The sequence below is a fragment of the Durio zibethinus genome, chromosome 2 (assembly GCF_047325235.1).
Source record: "Durio zibethinus cultivar Kanyao isolate XHJ-2024 chromosome 2, ASM4732523v1, whole genome shotgun sequence".
Lineage (NCBI taxonomy): Eukaryota > Viridiplantae > Streptophyta > Magnoliopsida > Malvales > Malvaceae > Durio > Durio zibethinus.
Genome location: NC_143163.1, coordinates 2,919,469 through 2,934,574, shown reverse-complemented (window position 1 = coordinate 2,934,574; position 15,106 = coordinate 2,919,469). Strand labels below are relative to the sequence as shown.

The window sequence follows — 15,106 nt, the reverse complement described above, 5'->3', positions numbered from 1 at the left end:
ATACCCTCTGGTAACGACTAATCAGCGTCGGGTTGCCGCGTGGCCTGAGAAATGTGGGGTTCCTTTTTACTTTCCCTCATCAAACTCATGGAGCGAGAAATCAGGGCTAAGGTTTTTCGCAAAAATATCGTGCGATATCTTGGGGAGGAAAGCAGCACGAAGTTTCCTGTGATATGGATTCCAATAAACGGCTGTGATTTTACCACGTAATCATTAGGGGTAGTTGCCCTCTTCTAATTTTTTGACAATTCTTTGGCATTTTCCGCCGGAATAATGATAAATATAAAATTTATTAAGTTCTTGTTAGAGATAAGCACGTGGAATGGAGTCCATTCCTTTTTGGATTGCACAAGTTCTAAATTGTACTATCCTTTTTAATTCTGACCTTCCTTTTTTATCATTGGTCCAATCCTGTGTCTACTTGACAAATTGACATGTGAAAAAATTCCTTATTGAATTGTTTTTTTTAAAGGAAGTTTTGACTTAAATTTTACTAATTAAGGAATATATTTATATTAATTTATTGTAATTTTTAAAAAATTATTTAATACATTAATAATAAAATTTTTAATTTTACAAATCAAATTAAGTTAGTGACATATATTTAAATTTTTTTAAATTAATTTTTTATTTTTTAACATACATTAAAAAATATATGTTATTATGTTAACATGTTTACAAATTTTACTATAATATATCAAATAATTTTTTTTAATTTATTTTTTATTATGTTTTAGTACTAAACCATTTCTTAAATAGTAGTATTTGGTAATTACATGAATTCTTAATATGAGTTGTAAATTACTAATTTGGGCTCTTGAGTTATTTTTTACATGGACTAAATACTATGAAACGGAACTCCGAACTCCAAAGACGCGTCTAACGGGCTCCTCATGGAAGAAGAACAAAACGAGATATGAAAGAAATCGTGAGAAAATGAGGTGGGGCAAGCACAGCATTGAATCAGTGAGCAACGTTTAAGTGACGGGAAGTAAAACCTCATCCCCTGAGAGAATCTTCAAATTTGACCCTTGACACGTACCGGAGGACCATTTGTTTGACGCGTATCTAACACGTAATTGCTTACAAACGTTAATGAGACACGGCCACGTTCAAAATCTCTATAACGGAAAAAATAAGCTTTAATCAGCAGTGAAGGAAAAGGTAAAAAAAGATGGCCTTCTTTTTCTTTTCTTTTTGTTCCTTTTCTACCCTTTAGGATCCAAAACAAGATTTTCACGTTAAAAAGGCTTTTGATTTTTTTAAGGATTTATTTAAATAAAAGACGATATCAGATTGGATGACATTGAATATTATAGTTAAAATATGTGTTTGAATATAAATATTATAATGAAATTGAATATAATGAAACTATTTTAGTGAAAATAATTAATTTATTATAATTAAAAAATATCTTTAATTTTTATTTTTCAATCGTTGAATCCCTTTTTTTGTTTGAAAATTGAAGATATATTGCAATCAACTGCATCACTTTATGGTATCCATGGCGTAATTAACCAAACAAAAAAAAATTACATCACGCATGACCCCAAAAAGAAATTTGAAGTCCATTAGACCTCTAATGCGATGAATCCAAACTAACCCCAAGTCTTGCTGGTTGCACCTGGCCAGGTTTATTCGGTATAAAAATAAAATCTAGACGGCAACGTCAAATTTATTTGCCAATAATCAAGCGACGCCTGTGCTTGTGTGTTGGGTGGGTTGACTGGACTCCCCCAGTTACTAATATGACCTTTTATCCTTTTCTGTGGCTGCCCCAACCCTAAAGCTCTAGATTCTGATGAATGATCGTGCGGATCGTATTGCGAGGGCTTTGCGTCCCATGCCGTCGTGTCCTCAGGATGGCCCTCACCCACGATTATGGCTCATCTAATCTTATCTTGCTCCTGTCCTTTTATCCTTTTTTATGCCTTCCTTGAACATTTTTAATGTAATATTTAAACTTAAATATTTTTAACGTGTCTTGATGAGAATTAAAAAAAAAAGGTGAGTTTGAAGGAAAATAGTGATGTAAACGTGAGGACCAAGTAGACCGTGCTCCATGTGCCGAGACTAGTCGCTGAATATGACATTCAGGTTTTACCCGTAACTAATTGTAATTGACCAATTGACTAGGGAATGTGCATTGCCCAATAGCCACGCCGATGTTGATTTTAATTTTACATGGGCCAACCTTTGAACATAACTAATCATTGGCGACAACTAAGCTTACAATTAAGGGTTGGATTAGCTTTTTCCGACATGGAACATGGAACAGTTAAATGACTCAATCAGCCTTTGCAATTATCTCATTGTTAAGGGCTCCCTTGTCTTTTTACCTCTTTCAACTTCAGATTTTTTTCTAAACATATGATTTTTTATTAATGTTTAATTAAATAAGATAAACTAACATATAATTAAGTGAAACAAAATTTGTTGTAAAAAAGAATGGAGTCAATAATAAAAAAAATTAAATGTTAAAAGTTAAAATTTAAATTTATTGAATGGAATTATAAAAGTAACAGAATGAATTAAATAAAATTTTAAATACTTTTATTATAATAATTTTCCATTTATATCTACAAAATGCATCAAAAAAAATTTTTACTTGTTAAGAGATGGGAAAATTCGAACATAATTCTTTGAAAAAAACATATATTTCAGTTATTGAACCAAATAGTCTTACTCCAACGTAAGTTTCACTAATACTACTTGTGATTCGGCCGTTTCTCACATAACATTTTGCGCTTTTTTTTTTTAAGCAGCCTCTTGTGAAAAGATATTGACGATGTGGCAGAACATGATAGGGTTGGAGGAATCCAAGCAATCGAACTTTTTGAAGCGGTTATTCCGGACCTGTGATCCAGGAGAGTGGGACCCGAAGTTGACAGAGGATTTGCTCTTTTTTGTAATGCCCACTGTATATAATTTGCGTTTGCCGCAGGGTTGAGGTCACTCCGGATTTCAAATATGTTTTACATCCCAAAAACAAAGTTTTGAAGATACCTTCCAAATCCCAATCCTAATCCCACGGGTCATGTAGGTCTGCTACCCTCCCCTCCCTAGTCTTTTTTCACTGTAACAGACCCGTGATTTTGGAACACAAAATACAAACTAGAAAAATATGCCAGCCAACTCTCTGTTCTTCAGTTTCAGACAATTTGATTTTTTTTTTTTAAATCTTATAAATTAGAATTGAGAGAAAATGTGAAAACGATTGCATCAATCATTCAAGTTTTAGAGCTGTTGCAAGCAAAGGCTGATAGAGTAGTCTGTCTTGGATTGTAGTTTTGCTTTCTTTTTTCTTTTTTTTTTTTTTTTTATCTTCTGCTAAAAAAAAGTTCTGAAAGAGATTTCAGAACTTTTTTTTTAATGACGGTCAACATATCATGTGCATTTAATAACATTACAAAATGCGAGTTTAATAGGTTGGAGTTTATAATTTAATATATTATTAGTGTATATATTATTTATGAATCAAATAATAATATTTTATAAAAAATTAATTTTAAAATAAAAATATAATTAATCTTAAAATATGTATTTAAAATTATTTTTATAAAATTTCATTGCGTGGTTTAAGTATATCAAATAGAATTAAAAATAGGATATCACTTAAAAATAGTTATAACCGGATAAATAGTTTTTACGAATTTTATTTTATTTTATTTTATTTATAAAAGTTTTATTTATATTATTACTTAAAAATTAAAAAAAAAATAGTTGAAACTAGGTAAGGTAAGGGCACAATAAGATTACAGCGTTAGGGAGGGGACCTTGAATCTATAGTGAAAAAGTCGGACACTTGTAAGGCAGATACCGCAGCTTTCACGACTCCAAGGGGGACCTAATGGACAATAGCTGCAACATTATTTTTTAATAAGAAAAAGAAAAACAGTTAAACAAAGTCAAGGTTTTGCGGCTCATGATTTAATGTTTCACTGATTAATTTAAGTTAATAAAATAGTTTTTGTAATATTTAATTCTTTAGTCTTTTTTACCCTTTTTGGAATCCCACCGTTTTGGTGTAATATTTAATTTAAATTAATAAATTAGTTTTTGTAATATTTATTATTATTTTACTTTGAAGAAGAGAGATTTTACATCCATAGCTGAGCTTAACGCTGTATTTGGTAGGAAAAAATGTTAGAATTCAAAAAAAGAGATGAAAATTTTTTTTTATTGTATTTAGTGTAAAAATGAAAAATAAAGAGAAAGAAAGAAGTTATAAAGTGTAAATAAATTTATTAGAATGATTGAATGTTAAAGATGACCAAAAAATGTAAATATATTGTTTTCTTTCTTTTTTTTTAATTTTATTTTTATTGAACAACAAATATTTTTTTTTCACGTTTTTGTCATCATTTATTTTTCCCTACTAGTATACATCACCACAGTGTAAATGTTTCGATGTATTTTTTTTATTTTTAATATTAAAACTCGAAACTTTAAATTTAAACATTTTGAGAGTTTTTTAAAAAGTTTTTTATCTTTTTAATATTTTTATTTTTTATAATATGTATTTCAAATGCATTATTTGATAATATCATATAACAAAGTCAAGGATAAGTTACATGGACTTCGACGTCTTGATAATGGAAGATTATTACGAGTTTTTAGATGGTGCAACTGATAATTCACGAGCCCAACCAAGTCAAGGCAATTTGTGATGGTATTAGGATATAAATAATATATTAATATCTGTAAATTATTTTAATTTAATTTAAGTTTAAATAAATTGATTTATTAATCAATTTAAATTTAAGTATTTTTATATTTAATTTAAATAATTTATGAATTTAATTAAATTTTTATATTTTAATTATTTTAATTAATAAAATATTTTAAATTCAAACTCAAATTTAAGTATAAATAATCAAATTTTTATCAAATATAAAAATTAAATTTATTTTTACATATTAATCAAATCTAATTAAATAAATTTAGGTAATTCAAATTTTATTTTGAATAAAATTTAAATTAAAAAAATAAAATCCAATTAAATTCAAATTAAAATTTGAATTTAACGTTTATCAATACGAATTCAATCAATTGCCCTAGGTACTACTACTATGAGTAGCTTCCATGTGATTCAGGTCAGGAGGACTTCATTTCCAAATTCCAGTTCATAATGGCTTTTGCCTTTGGACCACCACAACTTGTTCGTAATTAAAAACACAAACTGTACCAGAAAACCATTTCTCTCCAGCAAAAAACAAAATGACCTAAGAAACAGCACTTCCAACTTCAAATTTAATTTTCACGATTGTGTCACGAATCTCATATTAAAAGGAAAATGAATGACAATAGGTTTATAAATTAGGTCTCTTTTTTTTTTTTTTTTCACTTGAATATATATCTTTTGATTTGAAAAAGCTAACTGCAATAAATAATATTAGAATTTACTTATATGAACCAATGTAATTCAGTATTATAATTTACAGGTGAAAGATGCAATGCTACGAGGATTTTGTTTAATCGCATTAGAAAGCATACCATGAATCTCACATTAAAAAAAAAAATCTAAATAAAAGTTTTTTTTTTTTAATTTAATAAACATGCCTTTTGCATTGAAAAATGATTACATGACGACACTTCCTGGCAATGAAAGCAGCATTTATCGACTGATCTCCAGCCACAAGCATTCATATATATATATTTTTTATATAAAGAAAAGAACATGTTTCTAGAGGCAGACAAATTAAAGGGCCATGGTTTCCAACGTAAGATGCATCTCCACCAAATCGTTATCGCCTGTTGTTACTTTATAATTCATTGATGACCCAATGTACCGAAAATTTGATGTTGATAAAAAAAAAGTTCAATTAAAAAAAAAAAAAACCCTCCCTCCTCAAAAAATTGTGGTTTGTGGTTCAATAGAGTCATCTATGGCTTCATATGTGTTTTATAATAACACTACTTTTGATCTTGTTGGGTTAAAAATAACTTCACCTAAATTCACATTTGTGTCCACAACTCTCTGCCACATAATATATATAATTATCTTACTATAAAGAATTTTTTTTTTTAATTCTATAGAATTCATAAAATTAATTATCAATTACCTAATTTAATAAAAAAATAAATCTCAAGATATAATATTTAACAAGTTTAAAATTTAAATTTTAATGTCTAATTGTTTTTATCTTCAAATGACAATCTTATTTACAAAATATTTTTTTTCATGTCTTTCTAATGCCTAATTGATTATATTTTCGAAAGTGTTTACTTCTAATATATAATAATTCAATCAACATTTTATTTAATTGTAAAACACGAAAAATTTTTTAATTTTAAAACGCACAAGTTTATTTATTTGAAAATTGTCAACGGATAAAAAAAAAGATAAAAAATGTCAATATATTATTTAAAACGTCATAGTTTTATTGTTTTTGGATTTGTGGTGTCCATGATTAAAGAAATATCAATAGAGAGAATATTCAAAAATAATTTTGAAAATATTCATTTTTTTAATTTTTAGTTATCCATAAACACACTATTCTAATTTCTTTAGAGGTGATAATAGTTCGGATAAGATTGAATTCGATTTAATTTTTTATAAATAATGTATAATATTATAAATTTTAAAATTTAAATTTAAATTTGAATTGATAATTTTTTGAAATTGATTTGATTAGAATTAAATTCTATCAACTTGGTTGAGTTTGGTTTATTGGTTTTTAAATTTTTTTTATATTTAATAAGATTTTTATTATATTTAAATAAATTTATATATATAATATTTTTTTATTTTATAAAAAATTAATAAATATATAAAATTTAATAAAAAATATATAATTAGTTTGTGTTTTATTTTTTTTATTTTTTACACTCTGATCCAATTTGATTCGAATTTAATATATATTTAATATTCAAATTTAATCAAAATTAAACAAAAAGATCCATCCAAATTAAATATTTTTTGAATTAATTTATACTTTTCTCAATTTTTTTCTCAGGAAAATACCGCTGAAAGCCCAGCACTATGAAATCATGTTCGCTACAAATAAGGTAACAAACAAGAGAAACGGATGTTGAATTTTATTTTGCATTTACAAACCATTATGAAGCCGTCAGGTTTCTTGGAAGAAGAATCGTTTCATGACAAAATCATAAATGCATTTTGAAATCGAAAACACAAGAGATTAGCCACGTTGAAATGGTGCACCAAAAAAATGGGGAAAAGAAAAAGACTGGTGAGTTCAAAATCTGGCCTACCCTTGCAATTTGCATGTTAAAAGAAAATGGCAAACCAATGGAACCAAAACAAAAGAAAAAGGATATTTGAACATGTGGCCTTTCCAACTTCCAAGCTCCTTCATTACAAGCTTACAAAACATGACCTAATTTTTTCCGGTCATTTCAACATCTATTCATGTCGACTGGTCCATGTATATGTACCGAAAATCCATCTGCTTAAAATGCTGTTTTGAAGAAAATATAAGTTAATTTAATTAGTTTATATAATTAAATATTATATTTAAAATTTAAAATTTAATACTCGTAAATTTTTTTTTATATTACGATCTTTTTTATTGAAAAAAAAATGTTGATTATAAGTTTAACCGAAAATGTACTGAAAAATCCCACTACAAAAAATGCAAACAAAATTAGAATTCATACCTAAATGTAAGGACAAATATATTATAAGTTTTGATGATTGCAGCAAACCTTCCTTTATAGCCAAGATTACTAAGTGACCTGTTCTGTTCCACTAGTTCTACACAATGACTCACCACATTCTTTCTCATCATCCAATCGGAAAATCTTTATATAATAAAAGATGTCTGCAATGGCAAATGACAATGCATATAAGAAACAAAGTTTGGAAAAGATATTGCCTTGCTTGCCTTATTTTGTTTCCTTATTGGGTTAGGAAAATGCTGCTCTATCTCCTTGTACCAAAAGTTAGATGCTTTGCGTTCCTACATCATTTACCTTCTTTCTTTTTTTCTTTTTTTTTTTCTTTTTCTTTTGCTTTTCGTCTGAATATTTTGATTGGATTACAATGACGGAATGCAAACAATATTATCTTCTTATCCCTTTGTGCACTAATTTTTCATGACATTGAAAGGTGCTTCAGTTCTACCTAATCTAAAAGGCAGCTTTAACCCTTTCATTTTTGAAACTAATAATTAAATTATTTTGCACAAAGTGGCTGTTTAAGATAAGGGAAGGAATTATAAATATTAAAATTTAAATCACAAATTTATTAAATTTTAATTTTTTAAAATTGATTATATGAATTAATGATTATTTTTTTTAAAAATAGCATTTAATAAGTTTAAATTTCAAATTTTAATATTTGTATTTTTTTCTTATCTTAAATTACAGCCTCTAAAAAAAAAATCTATTGCAAATGTGGGATTGGGTTGAACTTAAAAGGAGAGAAGAGTCGGTGGAGGATCAATGTCACTTGTTTCACGGCAACTTCCAATAAGGGAAATTGCAAGTTTTGACGAGGGAGGATAAAGTGAGAAAGGATATGAAAAAAAGAATGCTTTAATCCAACTTGAAAAAGAATTCTATATATTAGTTCTCTCAATGCCTAACCAATTTTAATGAAACTTGCACGTTTTTACCTCTTTTTAGATAAAAGATAATTTCATAACTCAAAATGTAAATTATTACAATCTGCAGCAGTAACACTTCTAATGAAGGGAGTATTCTTCCCCTCCAAATGTAAAAGTCAATGTTATTTCAATCTGATCTTTGATGGTCATGGAATAACAAGAGGTATGCTCTTGATAAAATTCTACCGGAACCAAAATTCTAGTGGATTTCAAAGGATTAGTATTTTGGGGTTTGATGCATACTCTGAGGGGGGCTAACACCAATGACAGTAGACAACTGAAAAGAAAACAAATGTAACTGGAAGCAACCATATAGAAAAAATATTGGACCACACACAAATTATCTCCAAAATTCAACTTCCATTAATAGTTTCAATTTCTGCAAGATACATTGACAAAAATCAAACAGGGAAAAGCTTCATGACATTTTATTATTAAGAGAAACTCAATTCTACTTCTACAAGGAGGAAAGAGCAACCACCAAATTACTGCTCAAGTAGTTGCTTTCAAGAAATATTAACCCGAACCCTGCATTTCCTGTCTGATCAGAATTAACCTGAGCATAATCAATACTCTTTCCCGTACATTGATACCAATAAGCAATGCAAGAATACTCAGCAGCTCTGTGAGCATCTTATTCTGCTCTGGATTGGCCAGCTCGAGAAGACAAGATGATGCCGATGATAAGGCCATAAAGAGCCAAAGCTTCAGCAAAGATGAGGATAAGGATCATTCCAACAAAAAGTTTTGGCTGCTGTGCATTAGCTCTGCACGCACAATCATTCAAACATTATTTGACACAAATTAATTGAAAGAACATGTTGTATCATTGATAGCAATAGATAAACAAAATATATATCTTTGTATCATGTCAACATAACATTATCACTTTATCAATAATTTTCTTATGATTAAGACACTCAGTCTCACAAACTATATATTTTATTAGATTTCAATGTCATGAAAGTTTCTGATCCCTTTAATAACTTAAAACAAAAATAATCTACCATAAGTACCTAAGACCCAGAACTGCATCATTGTACGAAGAGCCGTGTCTAGAGATGAAGCAGAATAGATTTTAAAACAAACTCAAACCAAATGTGGAGAAAAGGCACATTACACTGGTGTAAACTCCACAATGGCATAAAGTAACCATGAAAAGTATAAATCAACATTTTTACACCAACTACATCTGGTGTTAATCAACAACAAAAATGTCCAATGCAAGTTAAAACCATGGGGATAAGAGCATCATACCTGACACCAGCATCACCAACAATTCCAATTGCCATTCCAGCAGAAAGACCAGCAAGGCCACAAGCAAGACCGGAGGAAAGATGGGCGTAACCATCGAAAAGGTAATACGATTTGGCCTTAGGATTGATCCCAGTACTAATAATAACAGCAATAATCAGCCCATAAATACCCAAAACACCAGCCATAACAACTGGTACAATAGATTTCATCACCAACTCAGGCCTCATTACACCCATTGATGCCACACCTACACCACTCTTAGCTGTTCCATATGCAGCTCCCATACCTAAATTCACAAGTAAATATATATTTCAATTTAAACCATTTTGATTTTATTTGAATGAAATATTCTTATTAGATCTGCATCTAAAAAGACTATAATTTACATGAATTCTTGTATTTAAAGCATAAAATTTACTCAACTGAATCAAACTAATCATTTATTCCAAAATCTCCATATCCCAACATCAAAGATCCATATCAAATGCCACTAAATTTATACACAATTTACAATATAATAAAATAAAAATCATGACTTATTTTTCAGTTGGTTCGCTAAATAATGCTAAAAACTAGAAATAGTGATCCATTAATTCTCTATCAGATAATCACATAAATGGAAATTCAACATAGATCTGATATTAAAAATAAATAATTTACGAGAAATTTAAAGAGAGGGGGTTAGGGATTCGCTACAAGAGAAGACGAGAGCAGCAGCGGCGCCGAGGAAGCCGAAGAAGGGCGCCGTCTCATCGCCGCTGAAAGTAGAAGACATTGTGGAATTAGTGAATCTGAGACGACGTCGTTTAGATCTGAGGAAAACGAGTCGAGAGAGTTCTTGATCTCCCTCTGTCCGGTGTATCTGACTCTCTGGTTTACGTTGCCGTCTTAGATAAAAAAAGGAGTGGAAGCATAACAGCAACCAAATTTTTATAGTCACTAGTCGCTCTTTTTGCGTGCTGTTAATGGGCTGAATGGCCCAAACTAGCCCATTAGGCCGACATTTCGTTGTTGTTTCAAAGATACAAAATGTCCAAACCTGATATGTTAGGCTAATCCACGAGAAAATGAATCCCCTTTCAATTTCATTTATATCACTCTACATTTCATAGCTACCCTGCAAATCTCCATGGTAGTAGAGTCTAAGAGCGGAAAACTATCTTCTTTTTAGAGAGCAAAGGAAAAGGAAAAAATGGCAACAACACTGAACGATGGATTCAAGATGCCGATAATTGGCCTTTGTGTATGGCGTACGGAAGGAAAACACGTTAGAGGCCTCATCATCAACTCCACAGTTCAGCATGTGCTCGCTGTGAACCATAATGAAGACTCAACATGTTAGCTAATGGGAAGGTAACAAAAAATACAATAAATATTAATCAATTATTAGTTTTTTATAAAAATAATTTAATATAATAATTAATTATAATTTAAATGTTAAAATTGATTTTAATTTTTATTCTTATATGTTATTTCAATAAATTATATATCTTAATTTTACAATAATTTTATAATTTTAAAAAATGAAATAAATGAAAGCATCAAAATAATATATGATTAAATAATAAATTTAAAATATTTACTTATTTTGTACTTAATATATTAATTGTATATAATAAAAATGATATAATGCATGAAAATTATATCCATGTTTAACTTTATTTTTTAATTTGAAAGAGGAGAAATTCGAAACTAGCTAGCTCTTTTATTTACATTTCATTTTATTGAATTAAACTTTTGAGTATTTTAATTAATTATATCAATTCAAATATGTAAAAAATATAAATATTTAAAAAAAAATTAAAAATATATTTAAATAATAAAAATTTTCCTACAACAAAAGCATGGGCAAAATTTTGTGTATATTATTATGCAGGCAAGTATATATAATTTTAATTAGCTTATGGAGTAATTTTTTAAAAGAAAACAAATTAATTATATTTTTCACTTGAATATTTGAGCATATATTGGACAATTAAATATAAAATTAAATCAAATTCACATATATTCCTCATTTGCACTTGAACATTTGATTTAATAATTGATATATTTTTTATTTGTGGAGTTTATTTTATTTTCATTATTAAATTTTGTAACAAAAAAAATCTTAGTCATTTAAAATTTAATATCTTTCAATATCTTTGCTGATATATAGATTAATAAACTAACTCAATTGGCCAATAATTATATGGTCTACTAATACTGATTTTTTAATTTTGGTAATTAAGATTGCTAATTAAAATGAAAATCATATGAATAATTAAAGAAATTAAAAAAAAAAATTGCGATGTATTACAATTAGTAAAAGATAGAAGAGAGGGAAGAGAAAATGACAAAAACGCCTACGTTTTAATCATTAGACCAGAAAAGTTAGAACGCTGTCGTTTGGAGGAAAGCAAAATAAATTATTTCAATTTTCAACCTTTTTTACAATCATTTAATTTTGTCTCTGGCGATCGACGTCCTCTCTGGTTCCCGTTTTCAGAACAAAATTTCAGCCATCTTCGAATCATTGCTCCACTTCTCAGTTAAAAAAAAAAAGGAGTAAGTTTTATTATTATTTTTTTTGTTGAACATCTCCCAATTTCTTTGTTTTATCTTATGTACAAGAACTTTTTAGGGTTTGAAGATCAGCGTTTTATTATTAAAAAAGATTTTCGATTGTCGTCAAAAACCCTAACTTTACTGAAAATTAGAACTCACCTGAGTTCGAACATTTTCTTTATTTTTTTTATCATTTTTTCATTTTATTTTGCTTATTTCTACAGTTTATTAATAAGTATTAGGATCGATTAAACTAAATATTTTAAGTTCGCTTTCAATTTTATGCTCGTTAATAAACTCGGATTAAGAAATGTGCTTAATTAGGGATTGTATACATGCTTATGTGTTGGTCTCAAGAGTTTTTTTTTTTTTCCTTTTGAATTTCATTCAAAGTGTATGAAACTGCTCTGTTAAAGAAAAAAGAAGAATTTTTCTTCTATTTTTTTCGTTAATACAAGTTTGGGAGATTAGGAATTTGCATTGTTAATTGGAAGGGAAAGGAAATATCAACAAGAATTATTTGGGATCTTTTAAGATTTTTTTTTTTAGTTTGTTTGCCTGTGTTTTAATAAATTTTCGAATTCGGGTTTGTGCTAAGAGGGATACCTATGAAACTTATAAAGGTTAGCAATTGAAAAAAGTAAAATTGAGTTAATTTTTGCATAGATGTTGTCAGTCTTTGCTCTCGCTTATACTTGAGCTGCTGCCTGCTCATCGCTTTTTGGTGCCTACTTTCCTTATTTGTGAACTAACCAATGCAAGTGTTAGTAAGTACTAGAACATTGCTTGACTGCATTCATGGTAGGTACTGACTTTCTATTTTTTGCAGCCTGGATGTTCATCAGCCACTAGAGGACGTTGTTCCTTCTTTGGATGCTTGCCTTATTATTGAACTATCCTTCATGCATTTAGTCTTTTATGATGAAGATTCCATTGTTCTGTTTGTTTCATGTGCTTCCTTAACAGCTTTAAAATTTTTGTAACTTTGATACTCTGTATTTTTTGTTATTTTTCTTTGTTTATCGTTCATAGCTGTTTATTTTTCCTTCTCTGAGTTTCCTGCTTTCAAAGTGGAATAGCTGATTGTTTGGTTGGCTATCTAATTTTGGAAGTTATGTGGTTGCACTTTTTTGTTGATCTAGTCATTTACTTACCCTAAGATTTAGAGGGGAATTCTGTTTACTTCATTTCTAGTTGCTTTTGCAAATCACTCGAAATTTAATTTTGGGTTTTTCCTCATATAGACGGATAGAATGTGCGGTGCCTGAAACTCATTGACTTTTGTGTTTGCATTAAAGTTCAAGGAGTGTATTGGCTTGTGAACATTTTTAGCACAATTCAATCAGACTTGATACTAGATGGATGGTGCTGGGCAGCAAGAAAATGGGAGATATAAGCTGGATTACTACAAAGGAGCTCACCCTCCTCCGGTATGAAGAAAGCAAACAATTCCTCACTGGACCATGTTGCTTATCCTGTATTTTATTGTTTCATACTTTGATTGATCTAAGTAGGATGCAAATGATAAATGCAGTGGAACATGATGCCACAACATTACATGAAGGAACCAAATAATGCCTTGGTCATGAATAAGAAAATCATGTCTATACTTGCTGAGCGGGATGATGCTATTCGAGAGCGAAACATAGCTGTTTCTGAAAAGAAGGAAGCCCTGACTGCACGAGATGAGGCCCTCCAGCAGCGGGATAAGGCACTTGCTGAGCGGGATAGTGCCTTAATGGAGAGAGATAATGCTTTGGCTGTGCTACAGTATCGGGAAAATGCCATGAACTTCCCTATTGGTAGTGGTATCCAGCGTGGAGGAAAACACATGCACCCCACATACCATTCAACTGATATGGGGAAAACTCTCAAGGGTGAAATGCACATTACTGATGCTCTCCCAGTATCTACCATTGCTTCTGAAGAAGGCAAGCGTTGTCCTGTAAAGCAGACAAAGGAGAATAAAACCGTTTCATCGAAACCACCGCGAAAGATGAAGAAAGTGGCTGAGGATTTAAATAGGCAAGCTGGTACTGAGGTAAAGAAGTGTAAATCTGAGTGGAATGCTCGGGATATTGGGTTGAACATGGTAAACTTTGATGCAACCACAATGCCTGTGCCAGTTTGCTCCTGCACAGGAGTTCGCCGTCAGTGCTACAAGTGGGGAAATGGTGGATGGCAGTCATCTTGTTGCACTACCACCATGTCATCATACCCATTGCCACAGATGCCAAACAAGCGCCATGCCCGAGTGGGTGGCCGGAAGATGAGCGGTAGTGTCTTCACAAAATTGCTTAGTCGTCTGGCTGCTGAAGGCCAAGATCTTTCAATACCACTGGATCTCAAGAACTATTGGGCTAGACACGGGACAAATCGCTACATCACCATCAAGTAGCTTGTATAATTATTTGAGCATGGACTACGGTTCTGTTTTGGAAACCCTCACACTGGTGCAGTCTAACCCAAAGATTCGATGGAGCTAGGATTGAATTGCATGAAAAGGGATGGAGCTTTTTGGTAAAAGGATTTTCTTTGCTCCATCGATGTAGGTTTTTTGTGATTCCTATAATGTTAATCTCTGATTTATTGGAGTTTACACATGTTGCTGTCTAGATGGCCAGAACAAAGTGGTTCTTTTATTTTCAGTCACTCATATTCTCTTGGTAATCTTTAGAATCCAAATGGCCTTCTGGCATCCTACAAAAGATCATTTCATGCATGCAAACAGA

At 30.0% G+C, this 15,106-nt stretch overlaps 2 protein-coding genes across 4 annotated transcripts; one reads left to right on the top strand and one right to left on the bottom strand.

Moving 5' to 3' along the window:
• Positions 1–8,913: 8,913 nt before the first annotated feature.
• On the bottom strand, positions 8,914–10,720 carry LOC111308805 (V-type proton ATPase 16 kDa proteolipid subunit-like). Its single transcript, XM_022907406.2, has 3 exons — positions 10,527–10,720; positions 9,831–10,116; positions 8,914–9,340 (listed from the first exon to the last, which is right to left on the bottom strand). The coding sequence occupies exons 1-3, from the start codon at positions 10,603–10,605 to the stop codon at positions 9,208–9,210; spliced, it is 498 nt and encodes a 165-aa protein (XP_022763141.1). The 5' UTR covers positions 10,606–10,720; the 3' UTR covers positions 8,914–9,207.
• Positions 10,721–12,252: 1,532 nt separating this feature from the next.
• On the top strand, positions 12,253–15,044 carry LOC111308803 (protein BASIC PENTACYSTEINE4-like). Of its 3 annotated transcripts, none has more exons than XM_022907402.2 (3): positions 12,253–12,374; positions 13,619–13,804; positions 13,909–15,044. In XM_022907402.2, the coding sequence occupies exons 2-3, from the start codon at positions 13,733–13,735 to the stop codon at positions 14,770–14,772; spliced, it is 936 nt and encodes a 311-aa protein (XP_022763137.2). In that variant the 5' UTR covers positions 12,253–12,374; positions 13,619–13,732; the 3' UTR covers positions 14,773–15,044. The 3 variants fall into 3 exon arrangements, with proteins under 3 accessions (XP_022763137.2, XP_022763138.2, XP_089601850.1); XM_022907403.2 differs by having other exon boundaries at positions 12,269–12,374; positions 13,673–13,804; XM_089745724.1 differs by lacking the exon at positions 12,253–12,374 and having other exon boundaries at positions 12,455–13,804.
• Positions 15,045–15,106: the final 62 nt, after the last annotated feature.

Bases quoted from the DNA above. Each gene is read 5' to 3' on its own strand.
- LOC111308805 (XM_022907406.2), bottom strand. From the start codon at position 10,605: ATGTCTTCTACTTTCAGCGGCGATGAGACGGCGCCCTTCTTCGGCTTC. The intron at 10,117-10,526 runs GTAGCGAATCCC...TTGTGAATTTAG, and splicing joins TGCTGCTCTCGTCTTCTCTT to GTATGGGAGCTGCATATGGA. The intron at 9,341-9,830 runs GTATGATGCTCT...TTGTGCGTGCAG, and splicing joins GTTGGTGATGCTGGTGTCAG to AGCTAATGCACAGCAGCCAA.
- LOC111308803 (XM_022907402.2), top strand. From the start codon at position 13,733: ATGGATGGTGCTGGGCAGCAAGAAAATGGGAGATATAAGCTGGATTAC. The intron at 13,805-13,908 runs GTATGAAGAAAG...TGATAAATGCAG, and splicing joins AAGGAGCTCACCCTCCTCCG to TGGAACATGATGCCACAACA.